The 16,187-nt window shown below is 35.2% G+C and overlaps 1 protein-coding gene across 1 annotated transcript; it reads left to right on the top strand.

Annotated features, from left to right (window-relative positions):
• Positions 1 to 10,865: 10,865 nt before the first annotated feature.
• On the top strand, positions 10,866 to 12,224 carry LOC145050902 (uncharacterized). The gene is made up of 4 exons (XM_078999090.1): positions 10,866 to 11,135; positions 11,265 to 11,571; positions 11,662 to 11,741; positions 11,784 to 12,224. The coding sequence occupies exons 1-4, from the start codon at positions 10,866 to 10,868 to the stop codon at positions 12,222 to 12,224; spliced, it is 1,098 nt and encodes a 365-aa protein (XP_078855216.1).
• The last annotated feature ends 3,963 nt before the right edge of the window (positions 12,225 to 16,187 follow it).

The raw sequence follows: 16,187 nt of genomic DNA, 5'->3' as shown, positions 1-16,187 counted from the left end.
ATTTGCCCTATAAATATATTTGAAGGGCCAGACGTTTAGGGTTGCTATTTTCTCTCTTTTCTCTCCCGTTTTACCTCGATTTGCATGCTAGAAGTACCCTGAAGCCCCGGTATCATTCCCGAGTCCCGAAGCAAGATCTGAAGCCCCGAGAATCCCGAAGAGCGTGATTCCCGAGCAGAAGCTCTGCCCGCGAGAAGTTCGATTTTTGTGAAGATCTTCCAGATCTGCGGAGAGATACTACTTCTACAAGCCGTAGTGCTGTCCGATCATCTTCTGATCAAGTGAGTGTATAGCCACTTTCGTCTTACACATAGATATGAAGTATTTTATAAAATACATGCTATGTGTATATATATATATATATATATATATATATATATATATATATATATAGTTGTTTATATGTGTGAGTGTGTAGTTACTTTCTTCTAACACATAAATATTAAGTATTTTCTATAAAATACGTGCTATGTGTATAATATAAAGTTGTTTATACGTGTGGGTGTATAGTCCCTTTCATAAACACGGGTATAATACAAGTATTGTTTGAATGTATTAAGTATATGTGTCACACCCCAAAACCAAGAACGGCGGAAACGTTCTGGGGCGGAGGACGTCATGTACAGTATCACAACACAGTAAATGTAAATAAGCAAACAACATCATCCATTGCATTAAATATATAATTTTAATACAAGCGTGTTCCATACAGTTTTAGACACCAAAAGTATAATGTAAATCAAAATAATATGATGAGTCTTGAATGCGCTCCATCTTCTCAAAAGCTGGCATCGGTACCTGTCTACTGATGACCTGAGAATACAAGTTATTTTGAAAGAGTTTATTAGCATTAAGCTGGTGAGTTCATAAGTATTTTAGTGTCGATGTTTGTTATCAAAACGTTTGAACGTGTCTCAAGTATAAGTTTGTAAAATGTATGTAAGTGTTTGTAAAAGTTTGAATCTCTCAGAAAAACCTATATTTTCTATTAAAGTAGCCTTCTACCCAGGCTTAACTGTTTTGTATGCTCGTTTGTTGTAAAAGTGTGTAATTTCCCAAGTGTAACTATCATTTAACAATTATAGTTTGTACATTAATGTTTAAGTGAAATAATCACTAAAAATATGTAATGGGTAAATCATTGTAGTACTGTAGTTTTGTATTATAGGAACTACTGCTGTACTAACTACCTTAAACCGGATTTATATTAAGGTATAATGTGATAAATTGCACCATACTATCGACTGGTAACAACGACATACGAATGGTCGTAATAACGGAATGACGTTTGGCACCCGCAGACCTGCAGGTCCGGCTGTAGCTAGCAGCAAGGTGTAGGATAGTCAATCCAGTATAGATCTATACGCAAACTCACGCTCTCCCTCCAAGAGAATTCTGGCTACAACTCGGGCCATGACATTTAAGACATGCTCCGATACAGTGGATCACATTTGTTAACGTATTCTTGTATATGTAGTGTAATGTCTCTCGTCTAGTATAGTTGTATATGTTCTCTTTCTAGTGTAGTTGTATATGTTCTCGTAGTAATGTAATGTATATGTTCTCATAGTAATGTAGAGTATAGACTTATGAATGAACTGACTCATTGATCTAGAAGTTGTAGTAGTATGATTCTGTGTTACCCCGATGGCAACATACTAATGATGTGTATAGTACGCATGAATTTGGAAGTACTTTTATGTCTATATATGTATATTTGATATATAACTAATATTGAAATGACCTTCGGACGGTTACCCGAAATCCCACCAGACCACATCCAAATCGAGAAAACGGAAATAGGGCGGATGGCCTTCCTAAGCCCTTTAAACATTACTTATATATCTATACATATATGGGAATGCAATTTATAAGAAGTATAATAAAGTTTAAATAAAAGTATTTGATAAGTAAAAGAGTTTGTAAAACATTTTGAAGTAAAACAGTTTGAACAGTGATAAAATCATTGGTTTTCTAGTTATTAATCACATGTGATTAATGTAATCACATGTGATTGAAGCAATAACTATAAGCATTTAACTTGTATCCCCCATAAAGTATTTAAAACATTTAAAAGCATTTAAAAGGTTAATTAAAGGGGCATGAACTCACTTGTGGTGAGTGGTTTGGATTGTAGTGTCGGATACCGTGCTAGGTGGCAAACGGAGACGTGTTCACACGCACGAGCCTAGTTATCATATAATGAGCATATATATAACTAATTAGCCAAATAATAACTTAATGAAATAAGTTGGGACACTTAGGAACATGTAAACACTTTGTATAAGTGTTATAGGTCCTAATGGTTGCATCTAAGTTGTTATGGGACAAGGCTAAAGGGGTTTAAAGCTTCCAAGGACCTTGTATAAGAGTTTACTACCCAATAAACCCCACTCAAGGAGTTTACGGTCGTAAACCCTTGAGTTTACGGCCGTGAACTCCAATCTTGGTGGTTTTGGGTGTTTTAAGGTGCTAAATGATTTCTAGAATAAGCCTAGCTTGGTGGTTTAATACGTTGGGTAGTTTAGGGCATAGATTATACTCCTTTGAGGAGTTTACGGCCAAAAGACCATATCCCTAAGAGTTTATGGCCGTAAACTCTCATGGGATGGATGTTTTAATTCTTTCAAGTCTCTTACACAAGTAGGATAATTTCTAGGCTTTTGATTTAGGCGGACCCTAGGCACACTTTGGTGCCCTTACTTGGAGTTTACGGCCCAAGAGCATTTCTTGGCCGTAAACTCCCTTTTAGGGGTGATTTTGATGTGTTAAAGTTCCCATTTTAGCTATAAGTAATTGAGGGTTAAAGTCTAAAGCCTTAGGGGGTGATTAGGGCACATTAAGCCCTTGAAAATGGTGTTTACGGTCCAAGAAACTCTTGGGCCGTAAACTCCTAAAACTATGTGTTCTTGATTGATTTCTAGTCTCAAATGATCCTACATATTATCCTAAACTAGTTGCCTAACAAGGAATTGGGACTAGATAGCCTTAAAGCTTCATTTTGGAGTTTACTCCCCAAGAACGTTCTTGGGCGGTAAACTCCCGGATCTCACATATTAGACATGTAATCTATGTTATTAAGCATAAAACAAACATTATAACACAACTAGAGAAGTGTACTCACGATTTGGGATGAAAACCCGAAGATCCGTGAGAGAGAATATGACTTTTCTCTAGTTGGAAATGTGAATAATGAATGAATTTAGTTCAGAAATCTATTTATAGTCCTGAAATATTTTTGGCAGAAAATATTTTTATTCTGGAATTGGACTCTAACATTATGAAGTTTTAAAATGCTCAAGTTTCACAAACCCATGAGCATCCACTCTCCTGATATCTCCTTAAATGTAAACCCTAATGTACACAAACTTATTCGGAAAAGTCTGAAATTCATTGAAACTGGACTAGCTTCTATTGAATAGTTAATGTTTGTACAAAATGGAAATTTTGGGTTGTCACAATATGTTTGGGAGAGTGTGTGGTTACTTTCTTCTAACACATAAATATGAAGTATTTGTTATAAAATACGTGCTATGTGTTTATATATTGTTGTTTATTTGAGATGAGTATGGAATGAATGTTTTATATAGTTTTTAAATGAGTTAAACTGTATATGTATTTTATATCTACAAATATGTTGGGTAGAACATGGGTAGATGAGATAGTTGGTATGTGATAAAATGATGAGGTATGAAAGATGATTAAGGATGATATTGGTAGATGCACCAATTAAGGAATGTCATAAAACTAGCAGATGCGCTTGAGAATAATATCGGTAGATGCACCAAGTAGTAAATGTCGTGATCTTGGCAGACGCGCCAAATAGAGATTGTCGTAACAATAGTAGGTGCGCTTATAGGATAATCTTGGCAGATGCGCTTATAAGATAATGTCGGCAGATGCGCCTAAAAGAGAATGTCATAAACCTGGCAGTCGCGCCTCATAGTGTATGACGTAATCCTGGCAGAGGCGCTTAAAGGATAATGTTGGCATATGCGCCTTATGTAGAAATGGAAGTTTGTGCTAATTCCTTAGGTCAATCCTTAGGAATGAATGAAGGAAGGATAGTTGATTAATAGGGTAAAACCTTAAGAAATAAAGAAGATAATGGTGATGAGTAATTGAGTTGATTGTTTAATGGTTGAATATAATAATTATATTATTGTGGGTCGAAAACCCTATATGCTCACCAGGCTCCCAAGCCTGACCCACTCAGTTTAATTGTATCACAGGTATCGATACGAAGCTGCTTTGCACTGAGAGATTAAAGGAGATGTAAATCTTTAGTGTAAATAATGTAAGTTCTGTTTATGCTTATGTGTCTGTATCGGAACATGACATCCCGTGATTTTGTTATATAATAAAAATACATTTCTTTAAAGAAATGCTTTGATAAATCTTTATCATATTTTGGGAACAAATTCCGCAACTGTTTTCTTTAAAAGATTACTCTGATTTTAAAAACAAGCATAAACAAATCGGTCTTTTCTGGCCCTGAAATTGGGGATGTCACACCATTCCTTGTGAGTCAACAAGAGTTTCCGATCATCATTATCACTTGAGCTCTTCATCCGTTCTTCATACGCCTTGAGTCTCCCGATCACCTCTTCAACGGACATTGATTCCAAGTCTCCAAATTGCTTGAGTGTCGAGGCAATCTGAAGAAATTTCAACGATACTGCCTTCAGTAATTTCTTCACAACTTGAGATTCTTCTACTTTATCTCCCAAGGTTCGTAATGTGCTAACTGTGTTGCTGACTTTGCTGGTGAAGTCATCAACACTCTCCGTTTCTTTCATGCTCATGGCTTCAAGTTCAACCTTGAGTGTTTGAATCCTTGCAACCTTCACTCTATCTGCCCCTACAAACATAACTTTGTGAGCTTCCCAAGCTTCTTTGGCAGTCTTCTTCTCAGCCAATGTCATAAGCAAATCGTCAGGTATCCCCTGATAAATGGCAGCCAAGGCCATATTATCCTTCTTTGCTTCAATAAGGGTGTTGGCTGTTCTGGGTTCTACTTCATCCCAAACACCCTGGGCCAACATAAACACCCTCATCTTAATTGCCCATGCACTGTAATTGCTTCTTGTCAACATCGGGTAGTGCAAGGTGATTTGCCTGTCTTTGTCTCCATTCCCATTGTTGCCACTGCCTGTCATATCTTCTTTTCTAGGTTGATACTTGGGCATGTACCAGGTGTGCTCTGAGACCAATTATTGGCTCTTCACAAGCCTGCAACCTCTGTTTAACAGTGGAACAGTAACAAGAAAAGAAAACAGGGAACAATACTTTAAAGTTGGAAGCTTTTTCTTCACTGAATTGAAAGAGAAGGTGATACACTCAATGTACATATTGCAAAGGTATTTAAACTAAAAAAATGCTAAAAAGGACTCCAACTACCCTTAGTTGCATGAGACCCGGACTCTACAGCCAACAAGGCTTTGATTTAATCAAAAAAACACTCAAACACGTGACATAACTAAATTAATGACAGTTTATGAATTACTCCAATAGGTTAGAATTTCGGGGGAAGTCGAAAAGATGGAAATAAGTGGAAAAACTACGTCAAGAAGGAGAGATAATCGATCACTTTGAATCGGAGTGCAACATGTGATTGGGTAGAGAGGCGGTGTAGCAACATGAAAAGGCCATGTACTAAGAAAATGCCACGCACCACCTCAAGGGTCATATTGGGTAAGTGGAAGAAATAAAGAGATTAAACATGTCAGTCCCATAAAATATTGTGGCCAAAATCTGAATATCACAAAGTATACTATTCATAAGGATGCTCTCTCTCTCTTTATATATATATATATATATATATATATATATATATATATATATATATATATATATATATATATATAACATTCAAAAGGACCCACAGACCAAAAATGTTAATATCACAAACAGTTGTGGCTAAAGTATGAATGGAAAAAAGTTTACTATTTATTTGGCTTTGCGGAATTAATATGTATATATAATTAAAATACCTACCCACGTATTCCTTTTCTTTCTTACCTGACCTAATCGCGACCAAGATATCCCTTATACCCCACCGCCACCACCAACACATCCTTCACCATCGTTTCTCTAATTGTTGGAACACAACCACTAAAATTGCTACCCTTTAACATCACAAACCACAACATCTTATTACCTTACTCGACAACCTACACCGACACTGAAAAACCTTCAACTACTTCAAAACATGAAAAACCGTCTCACCAACAGGACATGAAGGAGCCATTACCACCCGTTTATATCCCCCCGTGCTTTCTAGACAAATCAATGGACTAAAAGACCCTACAAGCAAGAAAATAACAACCTTTGGTCACTGGACGTTGCAACTGGGGGGGGGGGGGGGGGGGGGGGGGGGGGGGGGATTTAGAATCTAGTCGAACATGGGGAAGGAGAGGAGTAAGGAAACGATGACGATAGCAGTGATGAAAGTGTTTCTTTTTTTGACAAGATCTAGAGTTGCATGTTTAATTGTTCCAGCAAGATCTGGAGCGACATGCATAATATTTTCGACATGATCTCAGTACTCGAATCTCCGATCTAGGAAAAAGATTTTATTGTCGGAAGCCTACATACCGAACCACCACTGATCTCCTCCTCCACATAACCGCCACTGAACTCCGCCACACGTTGATTCTACCCCACCGCTTTTGATTTTGATCTTCATTTTCTATTTGAATCAATTTTTACGTTAGGATTTTTTATTCACATCGAGTGATAGAGAATGGTGGTGAATGGTTTCTTCAAGATCTGTGTTTCTTGATTTTAGGTTTTGATGACCACACATAGAAACTAAATCCAGAATAATAGAAGGATTAGCTTATGTTTAGACAAACCACATAAACCAATCCCATAGCTTGTTAAAATAAATGACCTAAATATACCCGAACCCACATAGTTGACTTACCACACAAGATAATACTGAATTATTCATTTTAATCTAAAGATAGTTTCTAACAACACAAATCATTGGGAAACAATAATAATTATACATATATACGTTATATATTACGTTATTTAAAAAAGATGTCATATATTATATTACTTAAAAACAATTTCATGTTTATGTCAGGAGCACCACCCCACCCCAGGCTCGTCCCAGAGGGTGGGCGATGGGGGCGACCGTCCAAGGCTCATCTTTTAAAGGGGCCCAAATTTTGTATGGAATTGCTATATTTATAGGATAATACAAGTAATTTTATTTCAATTATTGAGTTATTATAAAAAAAAACTTGATGACATTTATGAATTTTAAGGGCCCGTTTTTTTTCTCGCCCTGGGCCCAAAATATGTTTGGAACGGCGCTGCACCACCCATTTCTTACTCCTTATTCACAAGTGATGTGGTTTATTATTTCAATAAGAGAAAAACAAATTCAGATTGATTGACACAAACTTCCTTCCATTTTATTCTTTAATTAGAAGATACATAATTACTACTTAGTGCTGCTATAGGTATCCAAGTCCTTGACCAAGTCATAAAGGTAGTCCATCATGGAAGTTGGATACGGTACACTTATATCGGGCTTCTCAAACTCAAACATCCAAGTAGCCACCTCTTTATCGCCTTTTTTGTCAGACATTTAGTATGATTGTAAAGGTCTTGTATATCTCGTTCACTAGATCTCCTCCAATTATCTTAAACACAATTATGTGGTTTTCATCATTGGCTGCTTCATTTATCTGTTTTGAGGTTTTCTTCTTTCCCTCTTATTATCATGTAGGAATGCCAAGAAATATGTAAGTCAATATCACTACTAAAAGAAAAAAGGTCATGTGCGACAATGGCTTCAGTCGAAAATCCGAAACTAACCGTTTTACTAACAAAATATTTTGTTTGAAAAAGCCTCATGGGTAATTATTACCGATGGAAATTTCTACGAAGTTTCGACGATCAGAAAGAAAAGTACCGACGAATTACCGGTGGACTATGTTTACCAAATGATGGATCACTATAAGAGTATTAGGTATTTAGTTGGTATTTGTTGACGAATCTATTCCATCGATAAAAAATAAGGGTCCCTTCTGGTAGTGATATATGTTATAGTTTTGAACTAGACAACTAGTTATGATGTTCTATCCAATTTCCAATCCATTAAGACACTAGAGTCTAGAGAAATTCGTTAAACATGCATGTACGAATGAACAAAGAAGAACATAATTAGGGTTTTCCTATTACCTACCATGAGTGTAGTGCCAAGAGATGATAGATCCAACAACCCCCCTTTCACCATCATAAAAATCACATCCATGAACTTTATAAGAGGATATCACCGTTATGTCGTTCGGGTTTGAACCTAATGAGGTTGCAGATATCCCCATAATGACCTCAACATGACCAATTAACTTTCCACATAGATCCATCTCTCGAATTAATGTCACAACCCTACACAACTTCTTTACAAAAGAGTTGATGAGTTTGTGGAAAACATGCCCAACAATGTAACAACCCGAAAATTTAGATAAATTATATCATTTAATATTCAGAAATCACAACCATATTTGTTTTCCCAAATTCACATTACATAAAATTATGTCCATAAGATCAAAGTATCTAAATCAAGAAATGTGGAATACTGGAGAGTGCACCATCAAGCCAGGCCCTTTCCCTTAGACCCCGAAGTACCTGAAACACCCAACAAAATGTAAGAAAACGCTTAGTGAGTTCCTAAAAATACACAAACATATAACCACATAATGCCATGCAATATATATATATATATATATATATATATATATATATATATATATATATATATGTGTGTGTATATATATGTATATATCAAGTAATGGGTTGGCATTGATGCCTTCGACCCATTGCCATAATGAGAAGACTCACCTGAGTTTGCTGAACACAATAGCTGCTTAACTTACCAGCCCACAATCTCACACTGAACAATATAAAAATAACCCTAATTAGGATTATGACACAACCTAGACATGGGCCCAAAATCCTATGTCCAAGTCCCTCCATAATGGCCCAAAAGTCTTTCCTTCACTAATGGTCCTAGCATCAAAATCCAATTTTGTATTGGGCCATAAGGCCCAAAAGGCCCAACATGCCAATAATGGCCCAAATAATAAATTTAGGCCCGCAAATTCAGCAAGTCCAGGCCCAAACAATTAGGGCCTATAGGTCTCCGCCGGAAGCCCAAGGCTCTCTGAGAGCATACACTCAGAGTACCTCTTTAGTACGCTTAGCATACTGGGTCCATGGGTTGTTTGTGTAGCGCACAACATAGTACGCCCAATATACAAGTTGCCTTGCATCCAACTCCATTAAGTTCTTAATGCATGAAGTCTTTTCACTCAACCTTCAGATCTTAGTCGTTTTAAGGGTCCTAAGGCATAAAGTTGGCAACTTTATGCCTTTGCATGCCATATATGCTCCCAACAACCCATTCTATCTCATTAAGACACTACAAAAAAAAAAGTCATTTAGTGGCACACATTTTTAGTGGCATTTATCTTTTGTGCCACTAATTTTGCTTTTCAATGGCACTTTGCATATGCCATAAAAAAGAGAACTAGTTTTAATGGCATTTTATATTTTATGTCCTTTTATATAGAATTAAGTGGAACAAAACAAATATATATATATATATATATATATATATATATATATATATATATCCCATATTACGATGCTTCAATTTAACTTTACATGAACTATATATATTTATAGAGTGAGGCTTAGAATTAAGAATGGGATAAAAAAAATATATCTGCCAATTAAAACATAAAAAATGAGGCCTAGAATTAACGATGGGATAAAAATATAACGTGTCATTAAAACTTAAAAAAGCATCTTATCTTATTGTGAATGAAAAATATATTCACTTTTTAAATAATGCGTGTAACGTACTTTAGAATACAACTAATGTGCCATTAATTTAGACCTAACTTTCATTTTCATTTGTGGCTCGTTTCCCCCTTCTCTCGTGCATCTAGTAAAAATTTCAGTTTGGCTTCCCCTTTCCCTCCAGAATCAGGTGAAATTTTTAGTTTCCCTCCATTAAAAGTTGAAATCGACCGCCAGGGAAATTTCCCATCCCTCTACTGAAAATTCATGTTGCGAAATTATAGTTTTGAATGGTTATAGTCGTGATTTCGTCATCCTTCAAACAATTTTAACAAAACCAACCTTACTGGCGAACTTTAGGTTAAGTTTCACCTTCACTCGGGTTCACTAACACCTTTTAAAATTCGACCGATCTCTGCTTCCTACTAACGATTCGATTACAGGTATCACCATCAATCTCTGGTCCAAGCCTATTGGGTCAATTGGTTCCTTGTTGCTACTACGATTTTTCTCTGCTACATTTTTCCTCCATAGGAGTTACCTACTTCAGCAGGTATTCGTTCTATTTTCTTTGTTGGTTTTTTTAGTACTGTCATTTCCGTTCCCTAATTGTGAGACCTAATTACTCATACTTATGCTTGATAAAAAGTTTGAGAAGCATCTTATACTAATACCATTTCTTTTTTATAGTTAATCTTCTGTTGTTTCTCACTATAAGTTATGGACAGATCTTGGATGTATCTTGCACCAAGATCAAGTCAAACTTTTGTTAATGGTATGCTAAACTTCTTGAATTTTGCATTTGAGAGAACAAGTGTCAATGGGGGGATGATAGAGTGTCCATGTACAAACTGTATAAACATGGAATATCAGAATAGACAAATTGTTCTAGATCACCTCATATGTTTAGGGTTCTGTCCAAACTACTTGAAATGGGTATATCATGGGGAGGACACAACAGTTGCATCAACAAGCACAACCCATAACAAAGAAGAAAGCATATTTCACCATGAAATGCATGAAATGTTGAATGATATTTTGAGATGGAAGGTGGAAGGGGAGAGGAAATACATGAGAATGCCTTAAATAATAGTCAAGAGATGGGAAATGGGACAAATAAATTCGACGACCTTATGAAGGAGGCTGAAGAGAAAGTGTATCCAAATTGCAAATACAACAAATTATCATGTGTGGTGTATTTGTACCATTTAAAGTGTCTTGGTGGTTGGAGTAACAAATCTTTCTCTATGTTGTTAGAGTTTTTAAAGGATTTGTTACCTGAAAGAAATGTGTTACCTAAATCAACACATCAAGTAAAAAAAATAATGGCTAACTTGGGATTAGGATATGAAAAAATTCATTCATGTCCTAATGATTGCATGCTGTTTTGGGATGACAAGGAGAAAGATGAAGTTTGTTCTTTTTGTGGGTCTTCTAGGTAGGAAGTTCATGAAGCTAATCCAGAACAAGAAGTGAGTCCTCCCAAGAAAAAGGCATCAAAAATATTGCGGTGGTTTCCTCTAAAGCCTAGACTTCAGAGATTGTTTATGTCATCAAAGACAGCTAATTTTATGAAGTGGCATCATGTGGATCGTGTAAAAGATGGAAAGTTGCGACACCCAGCAGATGCATTAAATTGGAAAGATTTTGATGAAAAGTTTCCAGAATTTTCTCGTGATCCCCGTAATGTTCGCCTAGCTTTGTCGAGTGATGGTTTCAACCCGTTTAGGACAATGAATGTGGCACACAGTATTGGGCTAGTTTTTCTTATTCCATATAACTTGCCTCCATGGTTGGTTATAAAGCAAACAATTTTCATGCTTTCTTTAATCATTCCAGGTCCAAAATGTCCTGGAAACAAAATAGACGTGTATATGCAACCTCTGATTAAAGAGTTGAAGGAGTTATGGGAGGATGGAGTTAATACATTTGATGCATCAATGAAACAACACTTCCAGTAGAAGGCTGCTCTTATTTCTACCATATCAGATTTTCCAGGTTATGCCAATCTGTCTGGATGGAGCACTAAAGGAGAACTTGCATGTCCTACATGTGGTTTTGATACTGATTCCAAATGGCTAACCAATGGAAGAAAGTGGTGTTATATGTCTCATAGGAGGTGGCTTCCAGTTGACCATAGTTGGCGTTTAGACAATATAGAATTTCTTGTTGACAATGTTAATGGTGGTCCATGGAAAAAGAAAAGTATTTTTTTTATGTTGCAATATTGGGAACATTTGCTTTTACGTCACAATCTTGATCCGATGCACATTGAAAAAAATGTGCAAGACAACATAGTGGGGACAGTATTAGGACAAGAAAAAAAGTCCAAAGATAACTATAAAACAAGGCTTGACTTACAAGAATTAGGTATGAGAAAGGAATTGCATCCAAAGAAATGACCTAGAAGTAATGTTACTTTCATGCCAAAAGCCTGCTATCAGATGTCCCGGGCTGAAAACACTGAATTTTTAAAATGCCTCAAGTCAATCAAACCACCTGATGAGTTTTCATGCAATATCTCTCGATGTGTTCATTTAAATGAGCGCAAACTAATTGGGATGAAAAGTTATGATTGTCACGTGTTGATGAAAGAGTATTTGTCGATTGCATTACGTGGAACTTTACCGGACCATGTAAGCTCGGTCATAATTGAATTATACGATTTTTTTAGGATCATTTGCTACAAGGATTTATCTGATGATGATCTAAATTTTATTGAGGCTAAAGTTTCTCTCACTCTATGCAAATTAGAGAAAATATTTCCGCCTTCCTTCTTTACTGTAATGGTACACTTGGTAATCCATTTAACCAGAGAGGTGAGGCTTGGAGGTCCTGTTGCATTTCGTTGGATGTACCCTATTGAAAGGTACGTAACATTTCTATAAAGTTTATTTATTGTTTTCAACAATTTAAAACTTATAAATAATTAGTGACTTGTAACTATGGCACTACAGGTACCTTTGTAAACTTAAGTCATACGTTCATAATAGAGCTTGTCCGGAAGGATCAATTGCTGAAGGTTATATAGCTGAAGAAAGTATAACATTTTTCTCCAGATATATATCGAAAGTAGAAACCGTCTTCAGTAGACCAGTTAGGAATGATGATGAGGGTCAACAAAATGACATTGAAGAATCCAACAATCTTTGCCCCGGTCGTGCTATAGGGCATAAAGTGCATTCGGGACTATCTTTTCACAAAAGAAGGAGGAGATCTTCAAATTCAGTCATTGATGAGAAGTCTCTTTCTTGCAATGCATCTTTTGTTTATTGCATATTATTTTAATATTAATTATATGGCCAATATTGATGTTTGTATTGCATGTGTTTTGAATAGACAGTATGGGAAGGCGAAAGAGGCTATGTATCACTTCTACTGAAATCAACGAGCTCATTGAAGACCATGGGGCTACTGAAACTGAAGGTGTTCAATCAAATTGTGAAGAATGTCAGTCTATTAATCAACAATCTAACCAACAATCTTCTGAGTGTGAGATAGGTGCAAACGAACAAGGTATCTTAGTTACTCCAACACAAAATTACCATATGGTATAATAGATTAATGGTAATTATAAAAGAACAGAGGATTGAAATATAAAAAGAAAGAGGGTTATAATGTCATTATAAAAGAACATGTGTATGAAAATTAAAAAGAAACAGGGGTATAATGGTCATTACAAAAAACAGCGGTTTAAAATTATAAAAGAAACAGAGGTATAATGGTCATATAAATACATATACAAATACATATACAAGTACAAATACAGGGGGTTTATTGGTAGGATATTTTGTTTTGTCTTTAAAAAGAAACAGACATAAGAAACAGAGTAAGAAACAGCGTAATTTTGCTTTTGGCTTTCAAATCAAAAGTTACAATATATGTCGTTTTACTGAGATGTTAATGATCAACTACAGGTCCTTTTGCTGAATTGATTTTACAGATTTGGTCCTATGAAATTTACAAAATAGGTCCCTATGTTGACAAAATATGATAGAATGTCACTATTTCGATTTTTGTTGATTATTCCCCGGTTGCTATTGAGTTACATTTTTTTGGTTGCTATTGTTTAGGTGCTCCCAAAAAGGTCAGAGGTTATACCCAAAAATCAGAAACATGGAAAATGAATAGTACACAAAGAATAGCTGTTACATTTAATAATTTCGGAAAGCAAGTGGGGGATGAAGGTAATGAACTTGTTCAGTACCTTGGAACGCTTGTGAGGATGGCCGATCATGTTTCAATAGAATATTCTGACTGGAGAAAGGTTCCCATACAAAAGAAAGAGGATATGTATTCACTGGTTAAGGTATATATCACTTATAATACTTGATAAAGGATTTTCTTTTTGTATTCATATATGCTAATATATTAATTCTTTTATGTGTAGTCCAAGTTTATATTTCATCCATTTGAGACTAGTGAGATTAAAAAAATGGGTCTTTCATAGCATGGGAAAAATGGAGAACATGGAAAGGTTCATTAAAGACACGTGCGTATGATCCTAGCCTTTCTATTGATGAAATTGTGACACAACAAACTAAAAAAGACAATAGAGTGAATCCAACTCAATTTAAAGAATTAGTTACTTGTTGGTTCACTTCTGAATTTCAGGTAGATCTGTAAGTTTCATTTTATGTATATTTGAAGAATGTGTAATAATTTACTATTTACCTTAGAGTACATGTGCTGTAAAAAGAACGAGTCGTGAAAAGATGCACGAGCCTCATGTTACGGGAACGAAATCATTTGCCAGACTTGCTCATGAAATGGTATTATTCTTGTTTTTTAGTTTTATTTATTTATTTATTTATTTGTCTTTTTTGGTTTTCATTTCCTTTAATATCTATATATTAAACATATCTTTTTTCCTTTTATAGGCAATAAATAATAATGGTGAATACCCATCACGAGGAGAAATGTATGTAACAACCCGCACTCATAAAGATGGAAGTATTGTTGATGATAAAGCTGATGAAGTTGTAGTAATGCACTTTTATGTATTTTAAATGTTCCTATCATATGTATGTTTATGTTTTATCATATGTATGTTTATTTTTTAAATATTACATGTGTTATGATATATTTAGGCTTCATTGAAAGCTATTGCAAGTGACTCCATAAGCACACCTAGAGATTCAAGTGATATTACAAATGATGACTACTTAAAGGTTAAAGGCCCAGAGAAAAGGGGGTATGTTCGATTAGTTGGAAGGATGTCGGCTGCAAAAAAGAATGGTGACTCTTCATCAGATTCACAAACTGTTCATCAACTAAAGAGTGTTGTCAACGTTATGGCAAACATCATCCAAGAACATATCCCTAATGCAAACTTGTCTGTAGTTCTTAGAAATATGAACATAGAGGTAATTACATGCACTAATACTTAGTTTATATTTTATGTATTAATCATATTAATTTGCTTTCATTAATATGTTTTAGGTCCCTGGTATTTCTTCAGTCCCTGACAATTCTATATCAGTTAACTAGATATCACCAGTAAGAAGTCAGGATAACAATGGTATATACTTTACTGTTTCAACTTTTCACATATGTATTGGACAATACTTTTACTTGCATTTTGAATCATGTTTTCATTGTATGCATATTGAAAGGTGTTTGTTTTTTTTAACAGGTAACCACTAGTGTCATTGGTAAGAAAGAGTTTACACGAGGATCACATTACTTCCATGAAGACTTTGAGAGAGATTTAAGAGCGTAATGATTTTTTGTGTTTTATGTTAGATTTTTAGACTTAAATTGACACTTAGTAGGAATTTGTTTCCAAACATTTGGAACGTTTTTGGAAGACGATTTAACTTTTAATTGAAATGATGGTATTATGATTTTACAATTTATTGTTTTGTTTATCTTTTATAATTAATGATTTTAACTAATCAAAGCTAATATGTTAACTCTCCATAATGACATTTAAATTGGGAATATGGTTTTTGTAGCAAAAATTATGTGCCACTAAATGTGGTATAGATTTTAAATAACAATAGTTTTTACCGGCACAAAACTTGTGCCACAAAATCTTTTTTGTATATTGTGGCAAAAAAAAGTGCCACTAAAACCTTAAAGGTTTGTAGTGACAAACCAAAAAGTGCCACTAAAAGGCTTTAGTGGTATCACTTTTAGTGGCACTTTTTTTGTGTACCGCTGATTCTTAGTAGGGTCTTTAGTGGCATTTTTTAAGTTTTCTGTGACACTTTTTGTATGCCATTAAATGTTTTTTTTTGTAGTGAGACCTTTCCAAGGGTCTTAACTCATGCATGGAGCCATAGAAGTCATCAAGTTTGCATTTTTATGCTATAATAAATCCAAAGGACCTCAAATCTATCCTTCCTAACCTCTGGAGTTGC

Source organism: Lactuca serriola, chromosome 5, assembly GCF_051521515.1.
Source record: "Lactuca serriola cultivar US96UC23 chromosome 5, Lser_US96UC23_V15, whole genome shotgun sequence".
Lineage (NCBI taxonomy): Eukaryota > Viridiplantae > Streptophyta > Magnoliopsida > Asterales > Asteraceae > Lactuca > Lactuca serriola.
Note: the sequence above shows the minus strand (reverse complement) of the source record. Positions and strands in the feature narration are given on the sequence as shown.